The sequence below is a fragment of the Pollachius pollachius genome (genome assembly GCF_949987615.1).
Source record: "Pollachius pollachius genome assembly, chromosome: 14".
In the NCBI taxonomy this organism is placed as follows: Eukaryota; Metazoa; Chordata; class Actinopteri; order Gadiformes; family Gadidae; genus Pollachius; species Pollachius pollachius.
Window position 1 is genome coordinate 14,897,470 of NC_136947.1, and position 16,340 is coordinate 14,913,809.

General features: G+C 45.3%; 1 protein-coding gene across 1 annotated transcript in view; it reads left to right on the forward strand.

Moving 5' to 3' along the window:
• Nucleotides 1–873: 873 nt before the first annotated feature.
• The window catches only part of LOC307086298 (PEX5-related protein-like), a gene marked incomplete at both ends in the record, with an annotated part of 43,802 nt that continues 28,335 nt past the window's right edge, over nucleotides 874–16,340 (forward strand). The window contains 8 exons of the mRNA XM_079751453.1: nucleotides 874–888; nucleotides 9,773–9,868; nucleotides 11,478–11,592; nucleotides 12,751–12,996; nucleotides 13,930–14,053; nucleotides 14,199–14,289; nucleotides 15,191–15,283; nucleotides 15,455–15,574. Coding sequence (XP_079607579.1) covers nucleotides 874–888; nucleotides 9,773–9,868; nucleotides 11,478–11,592; nucleotides 12,751–12,996; nucleotides 13,930–14,053; nucleotides 14,199–14,289; nucleotides 15,191–15,283; nucleotides 15,455–15,574 — 900 coding nt within the window. The remainder of the gene's footprint in view (nucleotides 889–9,772; nucleotides 9,869–11,477; nucleotides 11,593–12,750; nucleotides 12,997–13,929; nucleotides 14,054–14,198; nucleotides 14,290–15,190; nucleotides 15,284–15,454; nucleotides 15,575–16,340) is intronic.

A 16,340-nucleotide genomic window follows, 5' to 3' on the forward strand; every position in this document is an offset into this window, starting at 1 on the left:
CTGTTTCAGCAAATTGGCAACACAATGGTTTCAGCATTGAGGCCTAAGGGGATGAACAGTTGTGTCACACTGTCTGTTCATCCCGCAACCAATCAACACACCCTTTAATTTACTACCACTAAGATAGGAGTATTTAACACAGCAATATACTGTTTTGCATTGTTTAACACTTATCTACATGCTAGTCAACGGTACTGGGATCATTAGTGTACTGAAGACCAGTTGGGACAATGAATCCAGCTGCAACTACCACAACTGCCGCCGAACTATTGCATGGCTACAATTTATTATTGGAGACTTTTTCAGATTTTTGGAACAACCTTTGAAACGTACAAATGTTTGGGATCTGTCTGCATTCATATTTCTCTATTTAATAACAGTGTATGTTATAATATGGTAAAGTGGAGCCTTCATCCTCCTATGCATCGTGGGAGTAACGTCTCACGTTGCTTCGGTTCACCCTCTCGCGCCCGGTACAGGAAAGGGCACGTGAGCTGCAGTTGAGGAAACAGCTCTGCTCAAGCTTTCTTACTTGAACGGATGCATGGGACAGCCTCCGAAGCCTATTCTCTATCCCGGGCGTGTAGAGAGAGAGATGAACTCTGTTCGGGACACGACACGATGAACGCCCACACCGCTTATAAACGTTGGCGGTTTAGTGTCGGATAAAAAAACACATTAGAGATGAGTGAAAGCGGCGAGAAGGCAACGAGCGCTTGAACGCGGGACTCAATATCATTTACAAAGGGGAGCAGCGCGCGGGCTCTCTCATCCCCAGCACTCGCTTCGAGGGACAGCTCCTCGAGACTTCTCCCGTCAACTGAACACCAGGAGGTTCGCTTTCCGCCTCTGGTCGGGCCGTTTGACGGAGTTATGTACCAGGTACAGGTAAGCTATTGAACGAGAACCACATTTAGCCCATATTATATCGTATTGGTCTATGGCACGAGCGATTTCGGTCCTACAAAGAACAATGTAGAGTCCAAAAACGACGGATTAGCCGTTTACATTTTGCGGCGGGGAATGAGCAGTAGGCAGAACGTCGTCCCTCGTTACTCATGCCGGTGTTGTGGGAGAATTTCATAGAATGGATAATAATAATCCACAAAAGAGAGCGGATGTTATGGTTTATTTAAAGCTTCAGTCACTGCAACCCAATTCGCTGTCGTGTGTAAAACGGTTGGAAACGAAGTGTGTGAATGTCCCATGGAGTCCAACCAACTACTGGGTGAATCCTTCACACATTTTACATTCAAATCAATTATATAGTCGTGTATTTTTAGTGGGGCCAGGTTTGCAGAGTCACTTTCAACTACATACGGGTAACAGAAAAACACTGGGTACAAGTCAGATCTATGCAATACCCTGATATCGTTTCAGTATCACCTGCCCAGGTGAGGTTTTATGACATCGACAGCCTACAACAATCAATGTTGGTAACAATTCCACAGAATAATTTCTCTGTTTAGCCAAATAAAAGGAAAAGTATTGTAACAATAACCATAGCCTATATAGTCCATAGTAGATATTAATAGTTGCACAAATAAATAACTTTTATTTGTACAACTTTTTTTTTGCGCTCAGCAAAAACTTTTGTACAAAAAAGCTATGAAATCCTTAAACCTCTGATGGATGATAAAGGCTCAAGAAAGCTTTTTATAAAAGTCCATTCTTAAGTGAAGCAGCACACAGATTCTGTTTTTAAACGGAAACTAAAAACAATTTCCTAAAGTAAAATATCCTGTTGATCAATACAGCTTGCTGCATGAATTGCAGTTTGTGTGACAGTTTCTATGGCTTTCTATGACTGTTTGCTAAACATTTCTGTAGTGTATTCACTCGTATCGTGACACAAATCCTCAACACCAAGTTCTTTGCCAATACACAGCCCTCTCCAGAACCAATGCCAAACGAACAACAGCGAGTTGTATTTCAATGGGTTTTAGGTGTGAATGGTTATTCTGTAAACATTTCTGTTTGGCCATGGGATAATGAGATCAGAGATGAAAGAGAGCGATAGAGATAGATGGAGCAAGAGAGAGATAGAGATGGAGTGAGAGAGAGAGAGGGAGTGAGTGAGAGACAAACAGGAGCGATTGCGTGTGCGAGAGAGAGGACCGCTAGAGAGAGAGATAAAGAGAGAGAACTTTAGTGGAAGACATAGAGACCAGCGAGGTGTGAGAGCGAGAGAGCGAGAGAGAAAGAGCTAAGTGTTTGTTTTCCTCTGGGAGAACACATTGTACGGACAGGACTTTAGGCGCGAGTCGCCTCTCCGCTGACAGAACTGTTGTAGCTGCTCCTGTTTTATAGACTTCTGGTTCGGCTGCTCTCCTTGTCCTGTGTTTCATAGAGCAAGTGTGTTTTGTGTCTGACATGTGTTTTCCGGATTCTGGAAGTCCTGCTCCACGTTTACGTTTCTTCATTTTCTGAACGTAGTTTGTGCTTTGATTAGTTTATGAGGTGAGCATGTTTGCTCACACATATTGTAAACTGAGTGGCCCGACCGGGAATTCAACCCCTAATTCTGGAAGAGTTAATGCCTTGCTCTACCAGTTAGGGAAACAAACCGCTTATCCTTGAATTGTTAATACCTTGCTCTACCAGGTAGAACAAGGCAGGGAATCGAACTTGACCCTGGTAATGTTAATGCCCTGCTCTACCACCTCAGCTAGACTGGGCCGTGATTTGCTGATGTTATTGTCAGATATAAGACACACATCTTTCCACATATGGTCTGTATCGTGTAACATATTTAACATGGCTGGCAGTATCAGAATGTAACACATGACCCACATGGCATTAGGAGGCAGCCTGGGATGGACTACCTACCACGCTGAGTCAAGGTCTGTTTTCAGAGCGAGCCCTCGCTGTTTGGTCTGGGATGCTAAGTGCACTTTAGCACATGGAGCGCAGCCGCCCCCCAGAGAGCAAATGGAGCGAGACCCCGTTGGAGAGCCAGGCAGTAGGAGGACTCCTCGGGCGATGGTGGTACCGCATACATTATGGAGCATCCTCCATCATCAGGACAAACAACATCTCCCTAACGAGTTGAAGGTGTTGGGTCTGGAGGAGCTAAACTAGATCCAGACTCCAGTCCCTGTACCACCAGAAACAGCAATAGAAACAGCAGCATCCTTAGAAACAGCAGCCTTACTAAACACAGCCCTAGAAACTGTCACACAAACAGCACCATTAGAAACAGCAGCCTTACTAAACAACAGCCCTAGAAACTCTCACACAAACAGCACCATTAGAAACAGCAACCTTACTAAACACAGCCCTAGAAACTGTCACACAAACAGCACCATTAGAAACAGCAGCCTTACTAAACACAGCCCTAGAAACTCTCACACAAACAGCACCATTAGAAACAGCAGCCTTACTAAACAACAGCCCTAGAAACTCTCACACAAACAGCACCATTAGAAACAGCAGCCTTACTAAACACAGCCCTAGAAACTCTCACACAAACAGCACCATTAGAAACAGCAGCCTAACTAAACAACAGGCCAAGAAACAGTCACACAAACAGAAGCATTAGAAAATGCAACCTCATTAAACAACAGCACACAAACCAGCATTATAAATAGTCTGAACGTTGAAACAGTCACACAAACTAGCATTAGAAATAGTCTGACCATTTAAACAGTCACCATACAGCAGCATAAGAAATAGTCACAAGCAACAGCATTGGAAACAGCAGTCCTAGAAACAGTCACACAAGCAACAGCACTTGGATCAGCAGTAGCAGAAACAGCCACACAAACAGCCACATAAGAAACAGTCAGACTCTAGAAACAATCACACAAGCGACAGCATACGAAACAGCAGTCGTAGAAACAGCCACACAAACAACCGCATTAGAAACAGTCTGAACCTAGAAACAATCACCTAAACAGGAACATTGGAAACACTATCCGTAGAAAAGTAGCATCAGGGGACTTACTGCCCTTCCCACAATTGCAACGTTTGCAAAGATATTTTGTGTCGAGGTAAGTAATACCTGGTATTATTTTAACCTCAAGTTTAAAGGCAGGCAGCAGGTAAAGAAGGACGCACACCTGTTGGGAAGGGCCATGTGGCGTTGCAGAACAGCTAGCACATAGGCCATAGGCAGCACCAGTTTAGCACCGCTAGGAGTTGTAGTACTGATACTGGGTCGGGAGCGGTGTTGAAAGTATTAGCCGACGTGAGCATCTTCATTGAGAAAAGAAATACCCCACTCTATTATACTTGTGAAATAAGCTGAGGTGGTTAGCTGTCATGCCCAAGTTAAAACCTGATTAGTGTTAAGTTTACCTCAGAGAAAAATATGAATACTGTTATAGTAATACCAAGCAAAAATCTACACACTTAATCTATTCATGACTGCAGACAGGTTGTCCTCTATCTACCCGGGACCCAGGAGCAAGTCCTTAAGCATCTGGGCTCTGGTCACTCACAGCGGGAGGCAGAGCTTCCTCAAGTTACCGCCCCACTGGTTTGTGGGCACATCAAGACGGGCCGAGGGAGCCCGGTAACTATGGTTACGGCCGTCCAGTCAGCAGGGAAATAGCGTTAGGGGCCAGACAGCGATGACATCATTCATGTTGAAGCTGGGTCACACACCTGGTAGTCAGAAGTTTCTGCTGAGCTGCTGAAAGTGGGTTGATATGGGGCTTGGCCAGGCCAAATAAAAAACACACCCTGCACACTTTTCCATCTTCTCTGCACCAGAGACCCAGATGTTCTGGTTCACCTTTGGTTTTGCACGACCAACTGAGAATTCACAGAATTTTGTTTTTTTAATTAACTTTTTCTTGTTGTCAGAAGCAACGCCAGAACTCTAGTTGTTGTCATAGTAACCCCAGGATGACTCTGGTTGCCATAGTAATCCTCAAAAATGTGCGGATTAAAATCTATTCTGGGGGAAATTAAGGCGTAATCACTGTGTGTTCACTTGCTCCGGAAAGGAAAGCGAAAGAATCTAATCTAAATTTAAATAAGAAGCGGCCCGGACGTTATGATATCAACATGTCACTCAGCCATCTTCAGCTAACCCCCCCCCCCCCCTTGACCCAGCAAGAAGCTCATACAGTCTGAAGGAGCAGGGATCGTTGCTGAAGGAGCAGGGATTGTCCCTCCCCCCTCCCCTATCAGACCCACATCCCACCGGTGGAGGAGGCTGAAGTGTCTCTCAGCAGCCAGGGGTCGTTACGAAGCACAAGGAGGCAGTCCATCAGAGGGCCACCTGCGGAGAGAGGGGCTTAACGTTGCCAAGGTGTCCGTCTGGGTTCCTGATGAGGCGCACGGCGGGCAGAAGGCCCAAACAGCTGACCTTGCAGAGGGTAGACGAGGCTGGAGACCGAGGGGAGAGGCGCGCTGGATGTGGTGCCGTGCGGGTTCTCCAGAGGCGTATTAGGGAGCGCAGTTCCCTGCCGTACCGTCTGCGGAGGAGAGATGGATTCAGCTTGCTAATTGGGTGTAATGCGGTCTTAGTGTGTTCACAGAGCTCATCGGGAACTCTGCCAACATGGGTCAGCTTCCAGCTGTTTTCCGTGCAGGTACACGTTGGAAAATATCCTGGCAGTGCAGAGCTAGTGCTATGCCCTACCATGGAACTACATCTAAGATTGAACCCTTAACCCTATCAGGGCTAGTGCCTGGCTTTACCACGTTTTTACAACGGGAATATAACCCCCAACCCTAGCAGTGTTAGTGCCTTGCCTTTTCATGGAGTTACACAAGGAATAGAACCACTGTTTTCTTGTCTTGTTTATTTTTTGGTGCTTGGCTTTACCCACCAAATTAAAGATGAACCATCCTTGTCCTGAAGTTCTACCATCTCCTTCCCTGATTGGTGGATGGATGCTCTTCTTCCTGTATGGTCGCAGGCTGACCCAGCAGATTCAGCACCAGAGAGCGTGAAAAGAAAGCAGCAGATTTACTGCCACTGAGGAAAGGTCCACCAAACTCCAAAAGACCCCACGCTAATTCTATTGCTCTTTTGTTGGTACTATCTTCACTGTAAGCCCTTGGCTGGCTGTAATTCCTTATCCGTACTCAGGAGCTGTGAATTAAAAGCCATATTAAGCCATCAAAATGAATCCCCATTCAAGGCCTTGAAGAAGAGAGGAATCAGCTCCCTGTGACTGCACCAGGGAAGGGTCGTCCATGTTGGATTATAGAAGACTGAAACATCGCATATTTAGCTTCATCAAATATTAAGTTCACATTTTTATGAACTCCCAATAAGGATAGACAATATTATATAAAAAGAGACACACTCAATAAAACCTCTCCAGCTCTACTGATGAGAAGTAACTACAGAGAGACTTGAAACATCTTCATCATCATGGTGTGCTGGACCTTCTCCTCCAACAGAACTGGATCAAACTGGTATCGAACATCACGCTCGATCTGGCGGTCAGGAGCACTCCGCTATTCATAATCCAGGGAGAAATAGGCACAGATCAAAGTGTTGCATATGAAACAAGACTGAATAATAAAGTCACAGTGAGGCCTGTGGTGGAAATACCTTTGGACTGCCACAGCTAGACAGGGATTTCATAACGAGCCCGACACATTGCTGCTGCTAGTCAAACCTTAAAATAACCTGCTTGGCTTTCAGTGTTCTAGTCCACATCTTGGTGACGCACGCAAGTATGTGCAATGACACTAGCCATCCAAATACACTGCTATAGGTCCTGTTGTCTCTTTACTTTAGTGTGTGTCGATTCACCTGGCACATGGCACAAGGACTCTTACCTTAGCGACTGACCCTGGCAGGTTACTGTACGGTAATTAAACAGGAACAGCCACGGGAGGGACCATCTCATGAAAGATTAATTAGAAACAGCACTGCTGGATATAAATATATCATCGCCCTACGCACAGACACACACACACACACACACACACAAACACACACACACACACACACACACACACACACACAAACACACACACACACACACACACACACACACACACAAGTAGTGTGTCCACGAGGAGTACTGGGCATATCCCATTGGCCCCATCAGCTCCCAGTGTCCACCATTAGAAGACTGGTTTTACTGGGCAGCTCAGATTGTCCCATAGTAGAAACATTTGGTCGTACTGGGCAGCTCCCAGTGTCACCCAGTAGTAGACTGTGGTTGTACTGGGCAGTTCCCAGTGTCGACCAGTAGAATACTGTGGTTGTACAGGGCAGTTCTCAGTTTCCACCAGTAGAATACTGTGGTTGAACTGGATGTTGGACTCAGGGAATGGGAGGCAAGCAGAAGATGAACAGCATCAGAGCAGCTTCCTCAAAGTTTGGGGCCAGATCAGATCGGCTCTGCATGGCTCTGTGCTCCAGGGACTCCCAGGGGCTGATGGGAAATGTTTACTCAGCACAGACAGAAGTTATTTTTAGGCCTGAGCATCTCCTCCAACAACAGAGCAAGACATCATCACCGGACGAGCGACATTACCCCAGTCAGGCAGGATTAGGAGAGAAAGAGAGAGAGAGAGACGAAAGATGGAGCATGTGATAGATGTTTTACACCACAGGGAGAGAAGACTAAGACATAAGACAGAGGAGGACGAAGAAAAGAGAATTCAAAACTGCTAGAACATATCTAAATATCGCTCTGCTCATCGCTCTGTCTAAAGAAATGAAGGAGAGAAGGAGCGAATGAGGGAGAGAGAGAGAAAGAGGTGGAAAGCGAGAGCTGGAAAGGGAGAGAGGTCACGATTGAGTGCGGCTGTGAATTGTTAAAAGGTTGGAGGAAAGGGCGATCTGAGTGTGGCAGCATATCAGCTCAGTTCAGTTTAATCTGCTCTGACAGCTAGCTGACAGCTACACCACGCAAGCATGAGCTTAGCTAACATAGCCGGAATTTAACATTATGTCAGACACATGCTGATTTACAGTAATGCACAACTATGAAATGTATGTTTTAGATACGATTTATTTGTTAGACCTGACCTAGCTAATTTTCCAAACAGTTAGTTACAAACTTATTTAGTACTACTAGAATAATTGGAAGAAAGTTGTGCCATTTTTATTTGGGGGACGTTGTTCAAAGTCAGAGATGAATAGCTGCATAACAGCATGGCCCCCCTTGACATTGAGCGGCAGGAACAGGGATCACGACTGGCCAGCTAGGAACATAGATATGAATGCTTCCGGGAAAAATGAAGATCTGATTACCGGGATCCCAGCCGGTCGGGCAGCCATGCGCCCGCAGGTTCCATGTCCAGGGAAACTGGATCCCTATCATCACAGGATCACAGCACAGGCATCGTCTGAAGGTAGGACAGGCAGAGAGACAGGCAAACTGACAGACATACTGGTGTACAGCCGAGTATATTTCTACACACATACAGCCAGACAGTTTGAAGATACACCAACAGACACAGACATATGTAAAGGTGGACGTAGAGGTAGAGGTAGGTAGACGAGTATACATACAGATAGTCAGACAGACAGGCAGACATACAGGTATCCAGGGAGCTAAACAACAAGATGGTTATGCAGTTACCAGTATACAGACAGACTAAACAAGCAGGTGGCTAGACAGACAGGGAGTCAGATAGAGAGGAACTCATTGGTTTCACCTCTTGCTCATCACAACATGTCCGGTACTGATTTCGTATCTATTAATAAACCCCAGGCTGATTATCTGCTCATTGGGCTGAACTTCAAACCCCCAGCAGGAAACTGAGACCCCTGCTGAGGGCCTTCAAGTGGAATTCACTTCTTCTGATCATTCCTGCCTTGTTTCCCTCCGACGAGAGGCATCTTCAGCTCTCACCATGAGTGAGTCACCTCAGGGCCTCATCGTGAAGGGGAAGAGACCTCTCTCACCCCCCCCCCCCACTCTCTCTATTTGGTTTCAAAGAGAGTGAGAGAGTTTCTGTCCTGCAGCAGAAACTTCTCAAAGACTTCTCATTTGCCCATTGTTGATATTCTCTGACCGTTGACTGTTGATTGGCTGTAATTAGTGCTGTTATGTCAACATACAAACTCAATCAGACTCAACAAGTGCAATACACTTGTCTCACTGCAGTTACATTTCAGTTACATCTCAGTTCCCTGAGTTTCTCTGTAGTCGCTATCGGTCAAACGGCATGGCCACCAATCAGCTGCTAGACTCAAGCTCTAGCCAAGCCATCATGGATCTACATGCCTGTATTTGGTATGTACGTATACATGTTGTGGGCATCTGTGTGTAACACAGTGCAGGGAACATGTGTCAAAGCAGAGCTGGAGTGATGAGAGAGTATATAGCAGTATATAGCCACACCTCTAATCCTAATAACCCGTCTCATTGGGCAGATCTTAGTGCCTGAGATGTATTCAGTGCCTGTGTGTGGGGTTCCTCCATCTTTAATTTCATTATGAAAAGACTAATGATGACCCCTGGGGTTTGTTCATTTTTCTCTGCTTAGCGTGGCGGATAGGTGGGGCACAGTGACACAGACCGAAATAGATGCATGTTTCAAACATGATACCGTAGTCTTTCCCCGTAATTAATGACATTATCTGGTTCACTGATATTTTCAAATTCCTACCTCAGGGCCACTTCTTCTGGGAGAAAGCAAAATGAAGCAGTTTTGCCATCTAGTTTTATTTTTGTCATGCTAGATCCAACATTAATTGCATCAATACATTGAGTAGGAGGTAATATATTTCAGCTAGCCAAGTCTATCCATTCACAGTGTCTTGAACCTCTCTGATGAAATTGACATCATGAACCCGTGAGTTGCTGCCACTGACTGGAATCATCTCATCTCACCGTTGTAGGGAACAGGGGGAAGGGTCGTTGCCATGGTGCTGAAGGAGCTTCCTGGTAAAAAGACAGCCTCAGAAGGAAACCCCCTCCTCACCGTGACAACCAAGGTTGGCATAACGACCATCTGATGGAAAAGTGGTGCAACCCCTCCCTGGTCTGTTAAACAGCAATCTATTGCATTTCCATTTACAGCAATCTATTGCATGTCAGCTCTTTCAATGGTGGTTAAGAAAAGTCATCGCTGATGCGACTCAGTCAGGCCACACCCACACCAATGTGGGTTAACCACATTTCTGTTGCAGAATTTTACTGTTCTAACAATTTACATATTAGCTTTTTATAAATTGAAAGTTATTAAATAATTTTGTTTTGATTAAAAAACGCTTGGAACAATTAGCAACACCAAATAAAAAATCTGGTGTAAGGTTGTTGTATAGCTTCAGGCTGCTTTTTATTAAACTAAACTGAGCTAAAACTAATAGGAAAATAGACTTTACACAAGTTCTTTACGAGAACGCACACTAGAAAATGGGGCACACTTTCGAGTTAAAGATCTCAATCTTACTCTGCTCCATCTCCTCTCCCTGTTCTCTCTTGTCTGCAACTCTGTCCGTATTTTGTTGGAAGCACTCCAGCAACAAATTGAGTTTTCCCCTTGTGTGTTGTGGGTGCAGAGACTTTAAGATCTGTCCTCTGATGTCGCAGCTTTCCTCCACTTTAAATGATCTTCTTTCTACCAAGACATCAAGACCCTGATCCACATCCCCGCAGCCCCAAACCCAAAGCTCCAACCTCAACGAGAGGAACTGATCAAATGGATGGAGATCCTCCCATCTTGTGGCCAATTTGTATCCAAATTGCCATTCATGCCATTATAAATAGTCCATTAGACGAAATTTGTTAACAAGGAAAGGATGCAGTGCTAAATAGATTGAATGACTCGTAAATCTCAAAACGTTGAATCCTTTTCTGACAAAAACTGTTTCTGAATACTGTATCTGTATTCTGTATCTGAATATGGTATCAGTATACTGTACCTGAAAACAGTATCTGTAAAGATTAACTGTATACTGGTTATCTTTTACTGGTTTGAATGACTGTATGTGTCATTGTCTTTTATGTACTGTTTATACTGTGCATGATTTGCATTATTTTAACCTGTGTGGCACTGCGACAAATTCCAATCAACGGTGTTGACATGGCAATAAAGTTATCTATCTATCTATCTATCTATCTATCTATCTATCTATCTATCTATCTATCTATCTATCTATCTATCTATCTATCTATACTGTATCCATTTACGGTATCTATTTACTGTATACATTTCAAGTTCAGTTCAGTTAAAAGCTTAGCTGAAATTGAATATGTTCTTTGATCCTGGAGTTCAAACAAAATGTAATTGGTAGCAAATTGTTTGATACTACCAATGTTAGGGTAAGGGTTTAAAAAAATTGGAAAATCGTAGATAGAGGCACTGTCATGTTAGGGTTATGGGTTACATTCAAGATTAGAATAATAGATGCAAAGGGTTATTTTCCCTGTTTATGTAAACAGACAGCAATGGTTTAGTTAGAGGTCAACTCTGTGTAGAGATGAATAACAGTGAGTGGTTTAGGGGTTCTATGCTCTGTGTAGGTTAATGGCAGAGCGTGGCAGTACCAGTGGCAGCTGCATGACCTATACCTGTTCTAAATGAGTGTTTCCTCTGGCCAGCGGGTGGGCGAGCAGCAGGAGATACGCCCCCTACTCAGTCCCTCCATCGATGACTTCCTGTCAGACAGCCGCGTGGACGGCCCCACTCATCGGCCAGTCACCTCGAACACAGCAGGTACCCCCCAAACCTCATTAACACCTCCCTCTGGAACACCCTACATCAACCCCCCCCCCCCCCCCCCCACGCTCATTCCTACCTCTGCTTCTCTCCCCTCCGCCCATCTCATCCTCTCTTCCCCTCAGCTCTGCTCAGCCAACCCTTTCTCCACTTATCTCCTCCTCCTTCCACCTCCCCACCTCCCCCCCTTCTCCTTTCCTCTGTCCTCTGCGCTCCTTTTTCCTCTCCTTTTCTACATTTGTCCTCTCCCCTACCTTCTCGTCTCCTCTCTCCTCTCCTCGCCGCCTCTTCTCTCTTCTTCTCCGTCCTCTCTCGTCTCCTCTTTCATCTATTCTCCTCCTCCTACTCTCTCCTAGAATGTCTTTCACCACAAAGGTTGTTTGCCTCCGCTTCTTGTTGTCTCATTCCATGAGGCAGTACTGTTTCCCCTTCCTACATTCTATAACACTGCCACCGGCAGTTGTATGAAAATACAGTTTAAACTAATTCTATAAACTATTGAGTCATTTATCTGTGCGGCATAGATTGAATTTTAGATACAGGGGTTTAAGGAGCAGGAAGGGGTGAGTAATCTCTCTGATGGATGCTAGCCCTGTCCGCCCCTGCTGTTAACGTCCCAGTTAACCGACCTTTAACACCAGTTCTCTGCTGGTTAGTAACCACAAGGCTGGAGCTGTCAAATCTTTTACGTTATCTTTTATGTGTTAAATCTAAACTCAGTAAATGATGTTCCACATGATGTTCCATATCATGCCTGTCATCGCATAGTATTGATATTTGATGCAAATACAAATTAAACTTTTTGGTATTAGAATGATAAAATCCATAGCTTTTTCAGTCCTGAGATGGTGATTAGTTTTTTCTGGTGAGGTCAGAGGTCACGATTGATGTCGGTCAACACAAAGATTGAGACACCCGAGAAGAAAATCAGAAATGTGCCGTAGGCATGTCGACGAATGGCATCATTTTGTATGGTGACCTGAGTATCGAGATGATATTGCAACGCAACTTACCTATCATGCTAAAATTGTATTGCTGCTTATATATCACGATAAGACTGCATTGTGACTTACTTACGGTGATTACATCGTATTATGCCCTACGTTTCGTGATACTATTGTATTGATGGTGACCCCTCCCTCCCCTCCCCCCCAGTGCTGAACACATCTCTGGACCTGGTGGACCTGAGCGACCCGGGGGACGGGCTGGTGAGGAGGGGGTCCAGCAGCAGCAGTGGAGGAGGAGGAGGAGGGAGGAGGAAGGGCAGCAGCAGCAGGAGCAGCCCCCGCAGGAAGAGGGCGCCAGAGAGCGATCTGATCCAGGTGGAGGTGGAGCGCCTGCCGCCCAGCCCGCACACGCCCCGCACGCCCCGCACGCCCGAGAGGATCTCCCTTGACTCAGGTGAGACAGAGAGAGAGAGAGAGAGAGGGAGGGAGAGAGAGAGAGAGAGAGGGAGAGAGAGAGAGAGAGAGAGAGAGAGAGAGAGAGAGAGAGAGAGAGAGGGAGAGAGAGAGAGAGAGAGAGAGACTATAATGAATAACTCCTCTGCAACAGTAATTTATAATCATTTATTTAGTAAAGAATTTAAAAGTTACAATTAATAATAATTAGAAGTCCTGTTATTCTGCCTGTTTGCTGGTCCTTATTTGAATGACGCACTTCATTTAAGGCCTTATCATCAGATCAGTTAATGTGGTGAATCGTAATGTTCCCTCAACGTAATGCTCTAAGCCAGACCCCGAGGACGGCTGAGGATAAGGCAACACTGTGATTATATTTACCTAAACCACCGTTCAGTTTATTTGGTCATTTGGCTGAGAGGGTTTAGAGCAGTCTTTGGATTCAGGTCGATTTAATCAGAGCTTTCAGGATAATGAAGAGGATTCTCGCTCTCTATCCTGACAAGACTCTCAAAGCTTGTTATCTTCCTCTGCTCAATCGTTATAATAACACCACCCACAGCTTCAGATAGACACAGGACCCTCCAGTCTGACCATGCCTCCCACCTGTTTTGACGCCCTGGTCAAGAGTACTTCCAAGAGCGACCGTTCAGACCCCTGTGATTGTCCCTCACTCAGAAACAGAAAATACATGCTCTGCAATGTTCCAAAAGGTCCAGAATGTTCTGAAATGTTCTGAAAATGTCCACAATGTTCTCAAAATTCCACAATGTTCTAAAATGTTTCGGAATAGAGTGAAATGATTGGCAATGTTCTGGAATGTTCTCACCTGTACTGAAAGGTCAGATTAGAGATGTGATGGTGGAACAGTACCTCATCAATGACGACTAACTGCGAGTAAATGGCCTTCTTCTTGGTGTCTTTGTGTTCTCAGTCAGTCTGTCGTCCCCGCTGGAGAGATGGGAGGACCTCACGATGGACCTGGAGGCCAGTGTCAGCCGGCGGGGCCGACACGAAAACAAGTGCTCCTCGAACCACTCGTCCAGCGAGCTCCTCTGGTACGTGATCGCTGTCGACACAACCTTTTCAACCATTTGATCTGATCTGAGCGGTCTGTGCTGGATCCCCAGGCCTGCAGTGTGATAATATGACATGTATGTGTGATATTTGCTCTGATCTGACCGGTCTGTGCCGTGTTCCCAGGTCTGCAGAGTTCAAGACGGATCCTTCCACCAGGAACACCTTTGACGTGCGGAGTCTGGACGAGGGCGACCTGGTCTCCACATCCCCCCAGGTCAGTTCACAGCCCGCAGGCAGTGGCCGCGCTGAAGAGTCTCAAGGCCAGGGTGTTGGAGCCTGAGCTGGATCTTCACCGTAAATCCCAATGGATAAAAGCTCTTAAATGACTGGAGAACACTTCACAACAAGGATCCATTCATTTACCATTAATTAACATCAGTCAATTAAATGATATTAAATCAAGTCAATATGCATTAACTAACTGCTACAGTTTAGTCACCATAAGTAAATGCTGGTCATTTACTTGAAGTAAATGCTAATGAACGTATTCATTTATACATTATTAAACATGGTTAGGGTTAACCCTATACCACTAGTAAAGTAGATCTGAAAGATCGGAAAGACATCCTTCATCTGTTCACGGCCCTATGGAAAAAGGATTTGTTGACGCGCCTAATCAAGCCTTATCAACCGATCCCAGTGAAATTGAGCGAGCTTGCATATTTCTCTGTGCAACCTTTCCGCTTAAAGTGACCAACAAATAAAAATCCCTGCAATCAATCAACCCCCTGCATTAATTATGTTTATGAAAAGCCGGCACGTATAGAAATTGCATTTGGTTCATTATATATAATCTTTATTTTAAATAGCAACTGGTAATTCTCATTAATCTAACTCAGCCGGGACTCCATCACACACTTGTAGATTCTGTTCCAGGCAGACCATCTGAGGGTCATGGATTTTTTAATGCCAGGTCTTTATTCAGTGATGATGAGTAGAAATATTAAGTGTGAATTTTATTATGGTCTGCAAGGTTTGTCATGTCTATTGAAAGGGTCCCAAACAACACATTGTTTGCTTCAGTCTTCATTTTTTTTACATTTGTTTGTGTGTGTGTGTGTGTGTGTGTGTGTGTGTGTGTGTGTGTGTGTGTGTGTGTGTGTGTGTGTGTGTAGGACTGTGCCCGGCAGCGAAGAAGAGCTCGCTCTCTCTTAGCGAGGAAACTATCTTTGGAAGACGAGTTTGTTAAGGCAAAGGCTGCTGTGGAGGTACACACACATACACAAACATATACACACACACGCACACACACATACACAAACATATACACACACACATATGTATACATACACACATATATATATATATATATACAAAAGCACACACACACACACACACACACACACATTCAACTGACCTGTGTGTGTGTGTGTGTGTAGTCCGACACAGAGTTCTGGGATAAGATGCAGGCGGAGTGGGAGGAGCTTGCGCGCAGGAACTGGCTCGACGAATCAGAGAACGACAGTCCTCTGGCCCCCAGCATCTCACCTGTGGAGAAGGTAGGGAGCCCCCCTGGGAGGGAAGGGGGAGACAGGGAGAGAAGGTAGGAGGTCGGAGGGTGATTAGAAGGGTCAAATAAGGGTGAGAGACTAACAACAACTAATTCTATTCCCTGTGTAATGTGGGATTTTTCCACTAAGGAGGACAGTCTGGGGTCAACCCAAAGGCTTTCATAGATTCTCTTCCCTCCCCCCTCCCCTCTTGAAAATAAAAATCGCGATGTACTTTGAAAATCCTTACGATCAACCCATCGCTAATCCCTGTTTAATCCCTGGGGAGCGTGGCGTGCGGCCCGCGAGTCTCGTCCACGGTGACATCGCTTACATCCCTCAGCGGGTCAGCCGCCCTCCTCTGATCAGCTCATCACAGCGAGACGCCGCACCGCTTTTTTAAGCCGACCACACATGCTGGCGCTCAGCCCATGTTCTATGACCCAGCCCGGTTGAGCAAGGGCAGTGTGTAGTGGTAGTGGCTAAGGGGAATAACACAAAAGCAAGGTGGAAAATACTTTCCGCTCACGTTCAAACAAAATCAACCTCGACCCTGTTTGACGCCAACCTTTTAAATTGTGTCCAATCAGCTTTGAGTACAGCTTTGTTTGACATTCCAGAAGCATCCAAATCATAACAAACCTAAAGTTACTGACAGGATGTTCCCGGAACAATTCAATATGCATTTAAAATAACTTAATCATGCCCCGATCGGGGAAGGCAAAAGTATTGTGCGGGAACATGTCGTCGATCCTGCAGGACTATCGGGTTTGAG